The following is a 16,461-nucleotide window of genomic DNA, read 5'->3' on the forward strand; positions in this document are numbered from 1 at the left end:
AGCAATCACAAGTTACATTCTCTTCCTTTAGGGAGCATCACGCGTACCTGGCTTATTTTACGTTTGGAACCTCAAGCGCAGCGCCTTTTCGAGCGCGGCGCATAGTTAAGAATTGGAGGTGATACTAATTACTTTTCGAAATAGTTTTTAGGGAGCTCTTTTAATTTGAGCTTCATTAAGCTTGTTACGGTCTGGTTATCTCTTTTAACACAAGATATCATTTGCCTCTGAAGGTGGAAAGTAACCTTAACACAATTCTCATTTAGTTTTACACTTATGAAATTAAGTTATTTTATGCAATCTTCCTTCCAGGCGCCTTTCATTGTGTAATTAGGGCAACAGACACCTAAGTGATTTTACTACCCTCGAGTTACCTTCTCGTAATAAACCTTGTATCATCCTTATACCTGGAGTCGGGCAGTTTTGTGCGAAAATGATTTCAACCAAAGGACAAGATCGCTATCTCGCTGCACTTGAATTATCCTGGAAAACATCTTCATCAAGGGAAACACTGGCAAATTTTGCAGAAGATGTTACAGCTCATACAATGAGTCACATCTCAAGTCTTGCGTCTCCCGTTTTTCGTGTTCTTGGTGTTGGCAGTGGAAACGGGAAAACAGACTTGAGAATTCTAAATTCTATAACAACAGCTATGGTATCGTCACAGATGAAGAAACCAGTGATACACACCACCATCATTGAACCCAGCAGTGACCTCATACAGGAATTCAAGTCATCTGTGACACCATTGCCGCAGCCATTGGGTAGTCTGGCTGATTTTTCCTTCGAATGGCACCAGAAGACCTTTCAGCAATTCATTGAGTCGTTTCCACTCGAAGACTGCTTCGACATGATTCATTTCGTAGCAGCCCTGTACTACATGGATGCCGAGAGCTCCTTAAAGAGCTGTCTTAAGCTGCTTGCCAACGGTGGAGCCATGTTCTGCACAGTTGGACCAGAAAAATCGTTTTTTCCGAAGCTGGCTAAAATACTTCACACGGATGGCGTTGAACATGTCGAACTTGGCTCGGTGAAGAAGCTTTACACCGAGGTGGATCTTGTGGAAATTGCTATAAGGAACAACTGGAAGTACGAAGAATTATGGACCGTTCAGTGCAATGCCGATATCAGCTGCTGTTTTGATGAGGCATCAGCAGATGGCGCCTTGCTTCTCGACTTCCTAACCCACCAAGAAAATTTCCGTGCTAATGCTGAAAAAACGGTTTATGACAAGGTCATGGAGTTTTTGAAGAAAGAGTGCTTTACTGATGAAAGTGGCAAGAAATTTGTCAGACCGGAAATCACTGCAGTTGTAATTTACAAATAAGTGTTACTTTTCATAGTTTGGTTTTTCATTTCAACTTTATTCTCAAGGTCTATGCACAGGCCTCCCAATCGTGGAATTTGAGTTTTTTTTCTTTGCCTGTTTTTGTCTTATTATATGAAATAAATCCCGTACAGGCCTGAATTTTTTTCAGGCCTTATTTTTCACACTGCTTAAGTAGTGTACATTACTGCGAGGATCACTTTCATATTCACGTCTTTATCCGCAGTTCAAACATATGACTTTCATATATTCTTAGCCGTTTACAGATGAGTCAGTTGAAACTTAATGCAAGAGGCCATCGATTACGCCCTTGAGGTGCAGTTTTTTAACGCAGCGAGCAGCGATCATGAAATGAAAAAGAAATGCAGAATAAAACTTTCTTACCTCCATTTCACTGTTTCCTGCTTCGTTTTATTGAGTAATGTTTTTAAAAAAATAACATCTATCTTAGCATAGAGAGAGTGGTATGTTGCTCGCACCAATCAGATCGTTCAGGGTATGAATCTCGCACCAATCAGATCGCCGCATCAGGGTATGTATCTCGCACCAATCAGAGCGTCGTCTTTGGTTTGAGAGGTGTTCAAATTTCATCGAAGAAATGGCGGATTCGGAGGGAGCGGTTCGCAAAATGGAATCATCTTTTAGAATGAGAAATGTTGGCTTTTTTGTGTTTTTAACCGCCCTTCATGAGAAATGCGATACTACTGGACAGATGGAAGATATCAGTTTACCTATAGTAAACGTGTTACTCATGCTGCGAAATGGTGGATAGTTGTTCGAGAGAAAATGCAGTCCTGTGCACGGTAGCACGATCATGGTTATTGTTCCTTCACGACGAGAGTGAGGGGAACAATTTTGAATCAAATATTGTCTGAGGTGTTGATAAATTGCACCAAACATTTTGATTCAAGCAGTTCTTCAACGGAAAGTCTGCAGTCTGTATTTCGTACTAACAGGTATCCGTGGCACCAATACAGTTTATTTTTGGTGACAGCTATTCAAACAACACACACAATCTACCACAAAATACCTGTGTGTGAGTTGATTCGACATTTTCGTTCTTTTCCGCGTTAATACTCTTCTTTCCTTTAGTAAGAATGTAGACATCACTTAGTGTTTCACTTAATCCACCCACCCAAAAAAAATCACTCTTGCATGCATAGCATGCCTATGTTTTGTAATAATGTTTAGATATCTTACCTTTTGTGTTTTCTTGCCAATAGCTTTTAGATAATTTCGTACATTGGGTCTAAAAAACTCTAATTAAGAAATTTTAAGGTTACATAAAAAAAATTTTGGTACTAAGGCCAAATATTGAGCTGACAACTGTCGTTTTCATTAGGCAACAGCTAGAGAGCAGGACAAAGGGTAAAATATGGACCGGACTGGACCGTTAGACCCTAAGACTATTTTTTTGGACTATTTTTGAACCATTTTATCGGGGGGGAAGGCAGACCATTAGTACTTAGGGAGGGGTGGGATGCAGTCTATCAGTAGTCAGAGAGGGATGGTAGGCAGACTATTTTTTCTTAGGGTGGGGCGGAGTATGAACTATAAGTACGCAGGGAAAGGTGGGAGGTTGATGAATTAGTAACTGCTTCTTATTTTTGGAGTGTTCATTGAATCACGCAAATTATTTTGAGCGGTTTTTCGACTCACTATTTGCATGTAAAAATTTTGGCGCTGGGCCGTAGCGTTTCTTTAATTTTTTGTCATGCGAATGCGAAACTGGCACGTAAACACTGGACTATAATTGTTATAATTGTTGGAAAACAAACCTTAGGAGAGTCGCGAGGAATACCTGGTCGCGATTTCTGGTGTCGGTGATTAACTCCTTTGTTTGCGAAACAGATAAAATCGATATTTGCGCTTTCCCATAATTGCATGTACAGCAGTGTTTTTGCTGAGTTAAAATCTAAGGACCGGAAATTCCGTGATCTCGTCTGATAAGATCACTTACCAAAGAAAGATAGATAAATTTAGTAATTTCATACTGTATACACAAAGGAAAACGTGAAGCAACTGATGGCGCACAAGTCGACTCAAAAGGCACACGCATAACTCAGCGGTGGAGGATCGTAAACGCTATATTTTCAATACAAATTAAAATCCGGTGTTTAGGTGGCAGTTTCGCATTCGCATGACAAGAAAATGAAGAAACACCGCGACCCAGCGCAAAAATTTTGACATGCATAAAGTCAGTCGAAAAATCGGTTTAAATAACTTGTACGATCGAATAACAGCTCCATTAGCCAGGAGTGTTTACTATTACAACCACCTCCCACCCCTCCCTGCGTAGCAATAGTTCGTCTCTCATCCCTCCTTAAGTAATATCACTCTACCTCCCACCCCTTCCTCAATACTGATAGACTGCACCCCACCCCTCCCTTAGTACTAATGGGTAATTTTCCAGACAGCTTCCTCGGTGTAAATCATATTTTCTTCGCCGAGCCAAGGTCGACGCGATCCGTTTAAAGAAAAACGATTTTTCTGGCCAAAGCTTGTAGAACAGAGCTCTATCATTACTTATTAGTAAGCAATAATAAGACAGATCTTTAACGGTTACAAAGCTGCAAATCTCCAGATCTGTTTACGCAAAAAAAGGTACACGCGATGTAATTAATGATATTTGCATAAATTGAAGTTTTCTGTGACATCTCTGACTTTTCCGTGCTTGATATGTGCTGTAAACCTATGTTTTGCTCAAAGTTTGCTTGAAAGGTAAACATTGCGTTTACGTTGCTAAAACCGCAAAAAGTTGCTCCAAAAGCCAAAAGTTGCCGAGCATAGTATGTACGGGCCTTAAGTTCCACTGTTAATTAATTAATTAGGCGATGGAAGCACGTAGTTTCACACTTCTCGCTTGTCACACACACCACACACTATTTTTTTCTTATGTTAATTATACAAAATATTCCTTTGACCTGCAGATGGCAGATTCTAATCTGATCGAGGAGTGTCCATTTTCTACTTAATTAAATTAAATGTAACTTAATTCAGTTCTAAGTGTACTAGAAATATGGCAGAACTAGGATCAATTTGTATTAATTTTACAGTGTTTAAATTTTGACATTACCTCCTTAGACTCGAATATAAGAATCTTCAGTCGCTAGAATATTTAAAAGAGCTCTTTTTGTTTCTGTCTTTGAAGGATTTCTTTGACAAATTTTTGTATTCATTACGTTTCTTACTCCACATTTTGACTCCAACACGCGAAATGCCTTTTTTTTGCATTTTTAAACTTTAAGTACTTAGCGCACAAGAGTTGTGACGTTTATGAGTCGAATAAACGTTTCCTTCGACTTAGTCTCGAGAAACATTAGGACTCGTGGGAAAAAAACTGACTAGTTTTCCGAGAGACCATACATTAAGTGCTTTGTTATATATTTAGACAATCATATAGCAAAAACATGCTGTTGTATTCGGCCCGCGGGCAACAACTGCGCAATTGTATCCCGGCCGGGATGCATTTGAATTTGATCTGGGACACGTGACCTAGAATCAATCAATCACAGTGCTCGTTTTGTTGAGTGAAAGTTTAGGTAGATAACAAATCGTGATATCTTATGCTAAAAGAGATATCCAAACTGTGACAAGCTCGATGAGGCGCGAGTTACTTCATAATCCCTCGTATTTCCAATTGTCCCTTTGGGCAATTTTCATGTTTTCCTAACATCCATCCCGGGTGTAAATTTTCTTCGCCGAGCCAAGGCAAGGTCGACGCGATCCGATTTTAGTTTTCTGGCCAGCTTCGGGGAAAACGAATTTCCTGGTCAAAGTGTGAAGAACATCACGGCTCTACCATTAATTATTAGTAAACAGCAATAAGACAGCTCTTTAACGGTCTCTAAGCTTCAAACCTCCAAATCTGTGGACACAAAAGAGGTTCACGTGCCATAAACAAAGAAAGCGAAATTGCCTCCATGAACAGCGATACTCTGGCTGTTGCGGTGAGGTCAAGTCTCTCTACTTTGCATTTTTAAGAAACAAATCTAAGCAACAGCGAATAAGTTCGTTTTTGGAGAATTTTTGGCTTTTGGCGAAGGAAGTTCATTTTAAAGTTCCAGCCTCTCACTTCGTTTTAGGAGCGTCCATAAATCTTCGTATTCCCAGTTGTTCCTTTGAGCAATTTCCACAAGATCCACCTCGGTGTAAAGCTTCTTCACCAGGCCAAATTCGACATGTTCAACTCCATTCGTGTGAAGTATTTTAGCCAGCTTCGGAATAAACGATTTTTAAGGTCCAACTGTGCAGAACATGGCTCCGCCGCTTGCAAGCAGCTTAAGACAGCACTTTAGTCTTTTCGACATCTATGTAGTACAGGGCTGCTGCAAAATGAATCATGTCGAAGCAGTCTTCGAGTGGAAACGACTCGATGAATTTCTGAAAGGTCTTCTGGTGCCATTCGAACGAAAAATAGTATAGTATAGGTAATTACCGTAAGCAATTACCGTAGTAAATGAAAAGTGCCGCCCCCGAATGAGCGCCGCGGTCCCGGTGCATCGCTCATTCGAAGAATTCTTTGCGCGATCTAATATCTTGAGGGATCTAGATGAAAATCCTTTCGAATGCAACCATACGTAGAAGAGGGTTACCTGGAGCGCGTAAACTCAGATCATAAAGGGGGTCAGTGAAATGGAAGTTGAGTAAACACACCACTGGTAGAGACGAATGTTGAAAATGAAAAGATTCTGTTTAAACCTACAAATTTCTTTTAAACGGATTAAGAAAAATATATCGTTTTCTTAAAACAGAACATTTCTTTGTCGCAACCGAATCTTAAACGTGCGCCGTCCTCAGAAAAGCGCCGCACTTAAGAGATGCTCTCTAAAGGAAGAATGGGTTATTTGTGGTTGCTTTGCATGGTATGTGACCATTGCGAAACTCACCCCTACTAACCGACCTCTTATTACCCAAGCTCGAAGTCTGTACTTGAAGTTATGGACCGAGTTTTTTTCCGGATTTATGGCCCAAGCACGAAGCGCGCAAAAAAACCGATGTAAAACAGCAAAGTTTATTCTTTATTGTGCCATTTAAAGGACTAAATTTGCATTAAGTCTTACAGAAGAGTACCTACCACAGCAAAATAACGTGTTTGGCTCAGTAACTAACATCACCAAAGCCATTTCTGCCGTCATTAAATAAGAAAATTACATAATCTGTGTATTTATGTCGTATGAAATGTATCTAATCATCTTCGATAAAGGTCATCTGCCCAGGTCCGCCTTTCTTCATGTAGCGTCTGCAAGTACGAGAACAAGATTCAGCGAGATGAAATAAATTTATCAAAGCAGATTCATTTTACCATTTACTCAGTACTCATGGTGCAAAACTACCTCCTTACTGACTCCAAGAGTGATCAAAAGGGAATTTTTTGTCACATTATCAGCACATTGTCGCGCAGAAAGGTGTTGATAATAAAGAAAAAAATTTGACTAAGAGATACTGTTGGATTTAACATTACACTCTCAGATATAAAATTGTTCAAGATGCAGAGCAGACAAAAGAGGAGATTAATGTTGAGATATTGGGAGTAAAACGGTTACGAAGCTGGGAAACAATACTGAACATTACTATTCGGTACTAAACGAATCTAAAGCTGTACCATAGTAGAGAAACACTTAAGAGTTAATAGTAATTCAGAAAGGAGCTGTGGTGTTTTAGAATGGTGAGAATTGACGCGGATTGCAAAGGAAAATTATGCAAAAAGTAGGCTAAATTTTCGACGCAGAACGAACAGTGATGGACGAGTTCTTTAATTGGCGGGGCGGGCAGCCCCACTTTCAAGATGAGGGCAGGTGCGAAACCTGTGATTGCATTTGCTTGCATAAGAATACTTGGCCTCGTTTCAGAAAAACTGAGGCTTTTGACAATCTTAGAAACAGCCCATTCACGAGCTACACAATATAGCACATTGAAGTATGAAATTATTGAATTTTGCCTGATTACTTAACTGACGAACAACAATACCTGTAAGCTTTGTATTTGTTGTTTTGAGCAAGTTTAACCCTCATTTCCTCTTCTTGTTCTTTTTTAAATTCCTACAACAGAGAACAGAGATAAATGCTGTCAGTTCCATATTTGTTCGATTGAACCTTACACGCCAGAAGCTCCACTTCAGCACTAGAAGCAGAGGCAGTGTACAGACTCCTCAATTGGCGCTTTTTTCAAAATGGAGAATTTTTTTCCCCTTGAACAATGTCAATATTTTAGAGGACAGCAGCGATTTTGCTTATCCTTTGGGTTTCTCTCATAACTTGGCTATTCTTCTTTTCTCGGAAATTATACTTTTTATGATTAATTGGTAATAAGATTTTGTGTCGTCCAATTCGATCTGTAATTATACTGGTGATAAAAAAATCGGAATCCTGCTGCGTGGTCGTCCGATTTTGTTATCACTCGTATGATTACTGACCGAATTGGACACGAATTAGTCCTATTACCATTACTTACTTTGGAAAAATACTGGAGGTATCGGAAAAATTAGTTGCAACACATTTGGCGAGCAGATTACTAACGACCGTGGACGTTCACTATTTTGTCTCGTCAACAAGTGTCGTAAAAATAACTCGAACATTCCACGATCGTAGATGTAACCATTTTTGAAGCGACGAAATGAGAAACAAATTACTGGCCTGGAGCGCAAGAAAACGCGTTCAAGTAGGTCGCTATTGGTTTACACTGTGACGCAAGGTTTTTGTTTAAGCCAATCATATAGCAAAGTGCCGTAACCACAGCAGCAGCTCATCATAGCCTGCGTTGCTAGCGGTCTGCGATTTTGGGGACCCAAAATCTCAAACCGCCAGCAACGCAGGCTACGGCTCATCACAGCAAACTACATATCACAATGGGCCAATAAGAGCGTAAAGTGAAAACAACAAAACTGCTTGAAAGGCGGGAAAACGCAAGTGACCAGTCGCGATTGGATTTAATTTGCGCATCTGATCAGTTGGGAGATTGGCGCGAGTTTCTCCACTAATCACAGAGTGAAGTACACTTAATCCATAACTACACCTCATAGAAAACGAAAACAGAACGATAGTTAGTCTATAACTAATTCACTTTCAATCGTCTATAAGTCTATAGCTAATTCACTTTCAATCGAAAGCAGTCCCAAACTGCCCGATTTTGCACAGTTAACACTTTAACTCCCAGGATCTGATTGTTAACTCTCCCCTCTAGCTGCTACACATTTCTTTGTAAATAAGTCACAAGAATTTATGTTAGATCAGGACCACCAACTCTATCTGATAAGTTTGAATATCCTCATTACATGTTGGTCAAAAATCTTGCTCAAATTCTGCAAACTCGATCAGAGAAAACGTTTCCCCATAAAATAATACACCCACCCGAAAGTTTGCGTCAATCCATAACTGCCTTGAAAAGAAAACATCTTTCTGCACCGGCTCCATCGCATCCCATTGGACAGAGGTTAATCCCAACTTTTTCCTAATAATGTATGCCTTTTCCTTGTCCCCATACTCCTCTCGTTTGATGTTAAACTTCCAATACCAGTGTATCAACCAGGCAAAGTAACTCAAAATTGTGTATGGGCTAAAAAACGTAATGCAAACAAGAAAACAGGATTTAAACAAATGGAAACTAATTTCACTAACAAGGAACAAGACAAATCTACGTACTTTAACCCTTTAAACCCTAAGAGTGACTAGCATATAATTTCTCCCCTACAATATCAGCCCTGAATCACTCGTTAAGGTCATGAGAATAAAGGAAATGGTCACCAGGGAAGGAAACGTTTGATTGGCAAACAAATTCTCCTTGCCAGTGCGTTAGGAAATGTATAAAGAACAGTGTGGAGAACATACATACTGACGTTAAGAGTGTAAAAGGTTAAATCTTAAAATAAGGAAATCATATGATTAGGGAAGTTTTACATGTACTTTGACTGGTTCCTTCATGTACTTTGGAGGACAGACGCATGGATAACGTCACCATCGACAAGTTTTTGCTTTTTCATAATATAAAAGAAATAGATTCCATGTTGCTGTGGGTTTGTACGGAAATAGATTACGGATGACGTCAAAATGCGGTAAGAACACACAAGAAGCACAGTGTGATACCTATGTTTTCTTAAATAGTTATTAAGGATATCTGAATAAATCGGAAGGGAGGAATTGACTTAAATCTTTGGTCGTAATAGAAGGGATGGAGCTTACAGAAGGACAATCCTGATCCACAGAACATCAGCTATTCTGGGCTTGCTGTGACCTCCCCTAAAAAAAAACAAAAAGCAAGAAATCAGAGAGAACTAATAATTATCATAACAAACACAAAACAAAAGCATTGAAATCACTGCTAATGAGTACATCTTGAGACAGCTCCTTTAAAACAACAAATTCTTAAAAGATGCAGTAATTAACTAGAGTACTGGTTGTGAAAGTTAAACGAGAGAGCTAAATTTCAAGAATTGGGACAAACCTTATGTCCAAAGAATTCTCCACTACCCCCCTTAGAATTGACTCCTCTTCTTCACGGAATTCTTCCTGTGAGTAAAATAGTGTTGACCATGTTTAGTGACTGAAAGTCTGCTGAAATGGTGTGTTCTGTATTGTGTAAACCACACAGTGTATGTGTACAGACCCAGGCCAAGTTTCTTGAAGAATGAATAGCACTTATCCAGATTTTTTTCAATGACTATGTCAATGTTATGCACACAGTATGTACATGTATGCAACCTCTTTGTATTGGTTTTAAATAATCAACAAGAAGCCAAATGATTACTGTCTGTGGTGGAGATACCACAAGAATTCTGGATCAGATTTGTACATGTAACATTCAAAACCTTAGAAGTTATGCTTACCTTGGATTTCTTGCCTTTTTTCAGGTTATTAAGAAGACCTTCTTCTCTTGCCCTTTGCATGGCCTTTGTTGGAAAAAAGAGAACATTCAATTTTAAGATATTATTCTGGGTTAAATTAAGCAGTCAATAAATTGTGTATTAGCAGTTATTAAAAGTACATGGATGTATGTGTATGTAGCCTGTTCCAGGCCTCCAGTTAGTAAAATGGAGCCGAGTAAAAGCAAGGAAGGGTCTGGGTCAACCTCAACCCAAGCCTCCTCCACTTTTCACCCTACTGCTATGTTTTCACTCTGTTTTACTACCTGAACACCTGCAACGGGCTTGTAGAAATTAAGAATTAACCCTTTACACTCAACCATTAGTATGCATATCCTCCATTCTGATCTCTACACATTTCTTAACCCTTTAACCCTTAAGTGAGATTACTAACAACTTTCTCCTAACAATATCACCCCTAAAACAAACATTGGGGTCATGAGAATAAAGGAAATGATCACCAACTAAAGAAGCTCTTGATTGTTAAACAAATTCTCCTTGTCAGTACCATAGGAAATGTAGAGAGAACAGTATGGAGAAAATGTATGCTGATGTTAGGGTGTAAAGGATTAAGGTGCTGACAAGGAGAATTTGATGATCATTTCTCTTATTCTTGTGATCTTAATGTGAGATTCAGAGGTGATGTTGTAATGAGAAATTACATGTTAGTCGCTGTAAGGGTTCAAAGGGTTTAACAACATTTTCATTTTCTTGTCTCCTTTGAAACTAAAACATATTGTGACCGATGATCAAAGATCTCTTCCAGAGGGAGAGCAAAATAAGGCAGCATAAAAGTTGGCAGATTATGAGAACGGAAATCTGAGCACAAGCATCGCTGACAGGAAAAAATTCTCTCATAGAACAAGCTTTAAAGACATCTGGCCTGATTTTCACGGGCTCAAAATGTATATCCACATGGATAACACCTTGAATTCTAGTGAACCATTCCTAGTGATAAACTTTGTCAGGGGAAGTAGTGAAAATGAAATTAATTTGAGCAAAGCAGAGGGGAAAAATTTCTTCCAAGCAAATGACAGAATCACTGCATGGGAGTGCACTGCAAAGAATAAATTGACTGTACCTTGTTTCTGTATTTGGGCATTGTTAATGCATATTTGACAGCTTCATTGTAGCGTGACCATCCATGAAGATACTGTAAACAAAGAACCTCAAAACATCACCATTGCTGATACAAGCTAAGTATCAACTATGAGTAGAAAAATAATCTGATTGCTTCTCCTAAATAGGTGGTACCATGGCTAATTCTTTACATAATTTACTATACAGAAATCATCTAATTAATCTCATATCAATTGTAAGAAAGCCTACCCTCCTGCAAATCAATGTGATCAGAAACTATCAGCTATTTGTTAACCTATCAGTATCAAATGCATATTCTCCATACTGTTCTCTATACATTTTTTAAGGCGTTGACAAGGAGAATATATTTAACAGTCAAGAGTTTCCTTAGTTGGTTATCATTTCCTTTATCCTCATGACCTTAGTGTTTGATTTGGGTGTGATATTGGAGGAGAAATAGGATACTAGTTAACCCTGTCACTCCCAAGATCTAATTAGTAATTCTCCTTACTATCTGCTATACAATTCTTATGATGTTAGTTCAGAGAATTTGGTATTGGATCAACTAATAATCCCATTATTGATATTCTTCTATATACTCATCACCTGCCTGCTTGATATTGTATTGACATTGTAAGGAGAAATTCTGTCTTGGTCACTTGTGGGAGTGAAAGGGTTAATGAGTTACAGGAAACATTGAAGGTAACATTGAAACGAAAGAGAGGAGGTGAAATTGTAAAGATAACTGTAATAGAAAACCAATAAAAAGTTGACATTTAAGAAGTTTCCTTCTCCCCTTCTGTTTCAATGCCAGACTTTACAGGTTACACTCAGTCTTAAATTAGCTACAAAATGACTTCAAATTTGTACGTTCAAATCCCCTTTGCATTTTTCCCACAGCTTACTGGTTACACCCATTTCAAACTATTTCATGAAAGAGCATTGGCCTCAGAGGCCAGAAATTAGCTATCAAAAGATGACTATGAGTGACCTAAATTTGAAAATGAGAATTGATTAAGTAGGGTATAAGGATATTTTACAAAATAATATGTTATTCTTTACTACCTGGAGCAATGAGACAACAGTGATTGACACAGCTATAACAACTCTCACGTCCACTTTTGGAGCCACCTGTCTTCTGTAGTACCGATAATAATGGCCATAGGTCTCCTCTGTTAAATAAAGACAATAAAATTTAATAGTAATAACATCAACACAGGAAAATTGTATTAAATGTTTGTAATCATTTCAAAATTCTTGAATTATATCAAGATGTTCAGCTATCGCATCATGGTTTTGAGTGAGGCCTCAAGCTAGCTGTTCTGAAAAATAATCTTCTGAGCTCTCACTGATCCAAGGTATCATCAGTGTGAATCCATGAAAGCTTGGAATCTTTTTTTAAATACATTAGCTTAAGGCACATGCAATGGTTATCTTCAGCTACAATGTAAATTCAAGAGTTGATTCTTTACACCCCAACAACAGTATGCATATTCTCTGTGTACTGTTTTCAACACAGTCACAGAATGTACATTTCCAAAGGTGCTTTAACAAAGAGTTTTTTCAACAATCAAGAGCTTCTTTTATTTGGTGATCATTTCCTTTAACTCTTGTGTCCATAATGGGTGATTTTGGGATGAACATTGAAAGGAGAAATTAGATACTAGTCACTTTAAGGGTGTTAAAGGCAGAACAGTACTAATTCAAGTATCATTCACACTGCCTAACCTGGATTGTCCAACATATAGTCATAGTCAGCTCTTTGTTCATCATCCTTCAAAACCTGGAATCATCGAACATTCATACACAATGTTATCAACAGTAAGTGAAACAAAATATTATCAGATCTAACAATGAGTTTGGCAGGGGTAGAAGTTCTTGGCAAGGTTAACAGACCAAACTTGGACCCATAGACTGTTCTTAAACCTGATAAACTTGAAGGATAATGTACCCTGGGCTAAGCTTTTTGACTGGCAGATGAAAGGCATGTGCAAATTGCTTGACCTTATGATGAACATTCTAAGACTCCCTAATCAAACAAAATTTACAAGAAGCCTCAACAATAATGATACAAAAGAGTACACAAACAATAAGCAATGGTATACTGGATTTCTTTGATTGGACACCCAACCTTGAATAAGGGCCCACCCAGAGGGTAGGAAAAGTTAATAAGAACCCAGTCTCCCTCTAAATCCCTCCATTCCTCCCCTTACAATTTCTGAAATTACTCTCTATGGTACATCTTAACATTTGTTATCATTTATTGCTCTGAACATTGCAACATAGAGTTACTACTAGCTGAAAATGGTGAAAATTCAATAAGCACCTGGCTTAAATAAGCATACACTCTCAGGGTCCAAAAATTTAACCACATTTACATTGAATCACAACTAACAATGATGGTATATCACAAAATACCAATGAATAATAAAATAGACCATACAATCACCTAAATAAGATATTGTTTAACAAGTTTTTTTGTTATTCACACTTGTCATCAAGTCTAGCTGTATGTATTAATCATTTAGCTAATGAAATACACAGTGCATCTACAATTTTGGAAACACAATCCTTTGGTTTCATTCCATAGTATTCATTAGACAAGAGGTTGACCATGCCAGAGAACTTAATATATAAATTACTGAACCTTGAATGTACCCATAAATTTTTCTGGGATAAACATTTCTCACCTCATAAGCCGTTGCGATAAGTTGAAATTTGGTTTCAGCATCTTCTCCCTAAATAGGAATAAAGAAAAATAATACAGTTGTTAGAATAATTCAAAAGCTTGACACTGAAGTCAAAGCTAGTAGCATTCATTTGACACAGGTTAACATCAGAAACTTAGGTGTTGAATGAAAGGTAACATACAGAAGCTAACTAAAAAGGACCACTTTCTCTATATTGTACACAAGTCTTGCCTTCTAAGCCCAATAAAAATTTTGAGGAAGATGCAAAACACAAAATGAAGAAAAATTCCTGTTATGTGAGTAGATTAAATCAATAAATGTTTGAGAATTATAGTAAAGAGCCTACAGCAAGGGAGAATAAAACAAATTAAATGATTTCATAATCACCTTCTGTTCATGGGTTAAAAGTAGCACTCCCATTTTTCAATTATTAATTAAATAACTATTTCATTTCCAAGGTGTAAACCTCAGTTCCAACAGCATAAATGAAGCTCGGATGGTAATATCAGACCTGCCCAAACTTGGAATAATTTTAGCAATATAATCAATGTTCAGTGTAAATAAACATGTATATGTTAGAGATATGTCTCAAGAATGGACAGTTTAATCCATTCAATCACAAGATCTCTGTAGTAATTCTCCCTTGTGTCTACCATACAGTTCTTATGATGTTAGTTCAGAGAATTTGGTGTTGGTCAGCTTATTATCCCCTGATTGATATTTTTCTTTCTTCTCATCACTTATCATCGCATTTTGTAAAGTATATGTATATGTACCTTGTATCTATCAGGATGGTACTTTCTGGCAAGTTTTCTGTATGCTTTTGCAATGTCGGCCTGTAAAAAAAAACAAATTGTGATCACCATGTACATGACAATTTCAAACCATTTCCAGCAAATATGGTAGGATAATACTTGTCAGCTGAAGTATATCATGTTGTGTAGTACTTAATTCTCTGAAGGTTCACAAAGAGTTTTTTGACTCAGAGGATTGAAGACTATCACAAACCAAGTAACTAACAGAATCATCATAGAGGTAAAGTTCATGAGTCTTAATAAGTTTCAAGGATAGACCCTTTTCTTGGTTGGCCTGAGTGACTCCTGACCACTGGAACTATAAGATATGTTTCAGAGGTTTGTTGGGAAGGTGGACAAAGTTGGATAAGTCAGAATCAAAGTGATTTAACAGAGAAAAGAAAATCAAAATAAATTACTATAATGGTTAGGAACTGTTATAAATTGTTATCAGACTTCCACAACTATTATGAATATGTTTTTGCTTGTTTCAGCTGAAACCAATATACCAATTGAAAATACTTTTAAGAATGGTTTTCTTGCTGGCATTTTAAAGTTAAATGTGACATAAGAAATACACTGGATTTGGAACAATAAAAGAACATTCAAATTTTCCCAAAGGCTCCTTATAATTTATTCATGCTTTTGTCAACCGCTATATTGAACCTTATGGTTTAAGGTCAATTAGTAGATAATTCAACACCTAAAAACCTATTGAACTGTGTTTTGTATGAGTGAGCTCTTCCTAATGTTGAGGATTTAGGCTTTAAATTATCACTCAGAGAACAAATTGCTGACGTAAAACAACGGAAGAACAATCACAGAATAACAAAGACGAGCTGATTTCAAGGGAGTTACAAGATATATAGACACACGAATAAAAATGGTCTGCTGTATCTGAGGGGAATTGATAGTGACAAAATGTTATAAAAGTATCATTTACTTTTGAATTACTGACGTAAAACAACGGAAGAACAATCACAGAATAACAAAGACGAGCTGATTTCAAGGGAGTTACAAGATATATAGACACACGAATAAAAATGGTCTGCTGTATCTGAGGGGAATTGATAGTGACAAAATGTTATAAAAGTATCATTTACTTTTGAATTATTTTTTTCAGCAAGATATTTAAATGAAGCTTTCTATTGGATCAAAATAACGTTGGTTTGTTTACATTCCACATCTGCACATGTGGCAACCCACGAAACCGTTCTTTAAACAAGATTAAATTTGAAGTGATTTTTTTTTTCAATTTTTCACACACACGTACTCGTGTAGTAACATAAGTGAACACAAATTTCTCATTTATGAAGACACATTATCTAAATCTGCTATAGATTACCTTTGAAGATTCTCTGTAGACTCCGAGCACTATAATCCAAACACAAAAAGAGAGATGCGTTAACAAATAGGAGTACATACAAGTAACACGTAAACTTGAAATCGACACCAGCATTGACTGTAGTTGATCGTCTTCGTTTGCCAACAAATTTAACCAAAACAAATTCATACCGTCGTAACAGTTTTCTGTTCCACAGTAGAGTCCCTCGATAAAGCCATATGCTGACGATGTGAAATATATTAGAAGGACAATACAAGGAACTAAAATCTTGAAGGTTGCCATGACCGTACCGTACAAGATTGCAACGAGCTCTTTAACATTCATTGAATCTGCACATAGTCAGCGGTTACATAAAATAAATCCCACAA

The 16,461-nt window shown here is 37.6% G+C and overlaps 2 protein-coding genes across 2 annotated transcripts; one reads left to right on the plus strand and one right to left on the minus strand.

Moving 5' to 3' along the window:
* Positions 1 to 318: 318 nt before the first annotated feature.
* On the plus strand, positions 319 to 1,424 carry LOC149048982 (histamine N-methyltransferase A-like). Its single transcript, XM_089201457.1, has one exon. The coding sequence runs from the start codon at positions 434 to 436 to the stop codon at positions 1,325 to 1,327; it is 894 nt and encodes a 297-aa protein (XP_089057583.1). The 5' UTR covers positions 319 to 433; the 3' UTR covers positions 1,328 to 1,424.
* A 4,906-nt stretch (positions 1,425 to 6,330) lies between these two features.
* LOC113672504 (dnaJ homolog subfamily C member 25 homolog) lies at positions 6,331 to 16,442 on the minus strand. The gene is made up of 13 exons (XM_027188792.2): positions 16,264 to 16,442; positions 16,094 to 16,122; positions 14,731 to 14,790; positions 13,955 to 14,002; positions 12,993 to 13,047; positions 12,330 to 12,436; positions 11,266 to 11,337; positions 10,149 to 10,211; positions 9,767 to 9,831; positions 9,505 to 9,561; positions 8,677 to 8,881; positions 7,298 to 7,368; positions 6,331 to 6,569 (listed from the first exon to the last, which is right to left on the minus strand). Exons 1-13 carry the CDS (start codon positions 16,415 to 16,417, stop codon positions 6,515 to 6,517), a joined length of 1,041 nt encoding a protein of 346 aa, XP_027044593.2. The 5' UTR covers positions 16,418 to 16,442; the 3' UTR covers positions 6,331 to 6,514.
* Positions 16,443 to 16,461: the final 19 nt, after the last annotated feature.

The sequence above is a fragment of the Pocillopora damicornis genome, chromosome 3 (genome assembly GCF_964200805.1).
Source record: "Pocillopora damicornis chromosome 3, jaPocDami1.2, whole genome shotgun sequence".
Lineage (NCBI taxonomy): Eukaryota > Metazoa > Cnidaria > Anthozoa > Scleractinia > Pocilloporidae > Pocillopora > Pocillopora damicornis.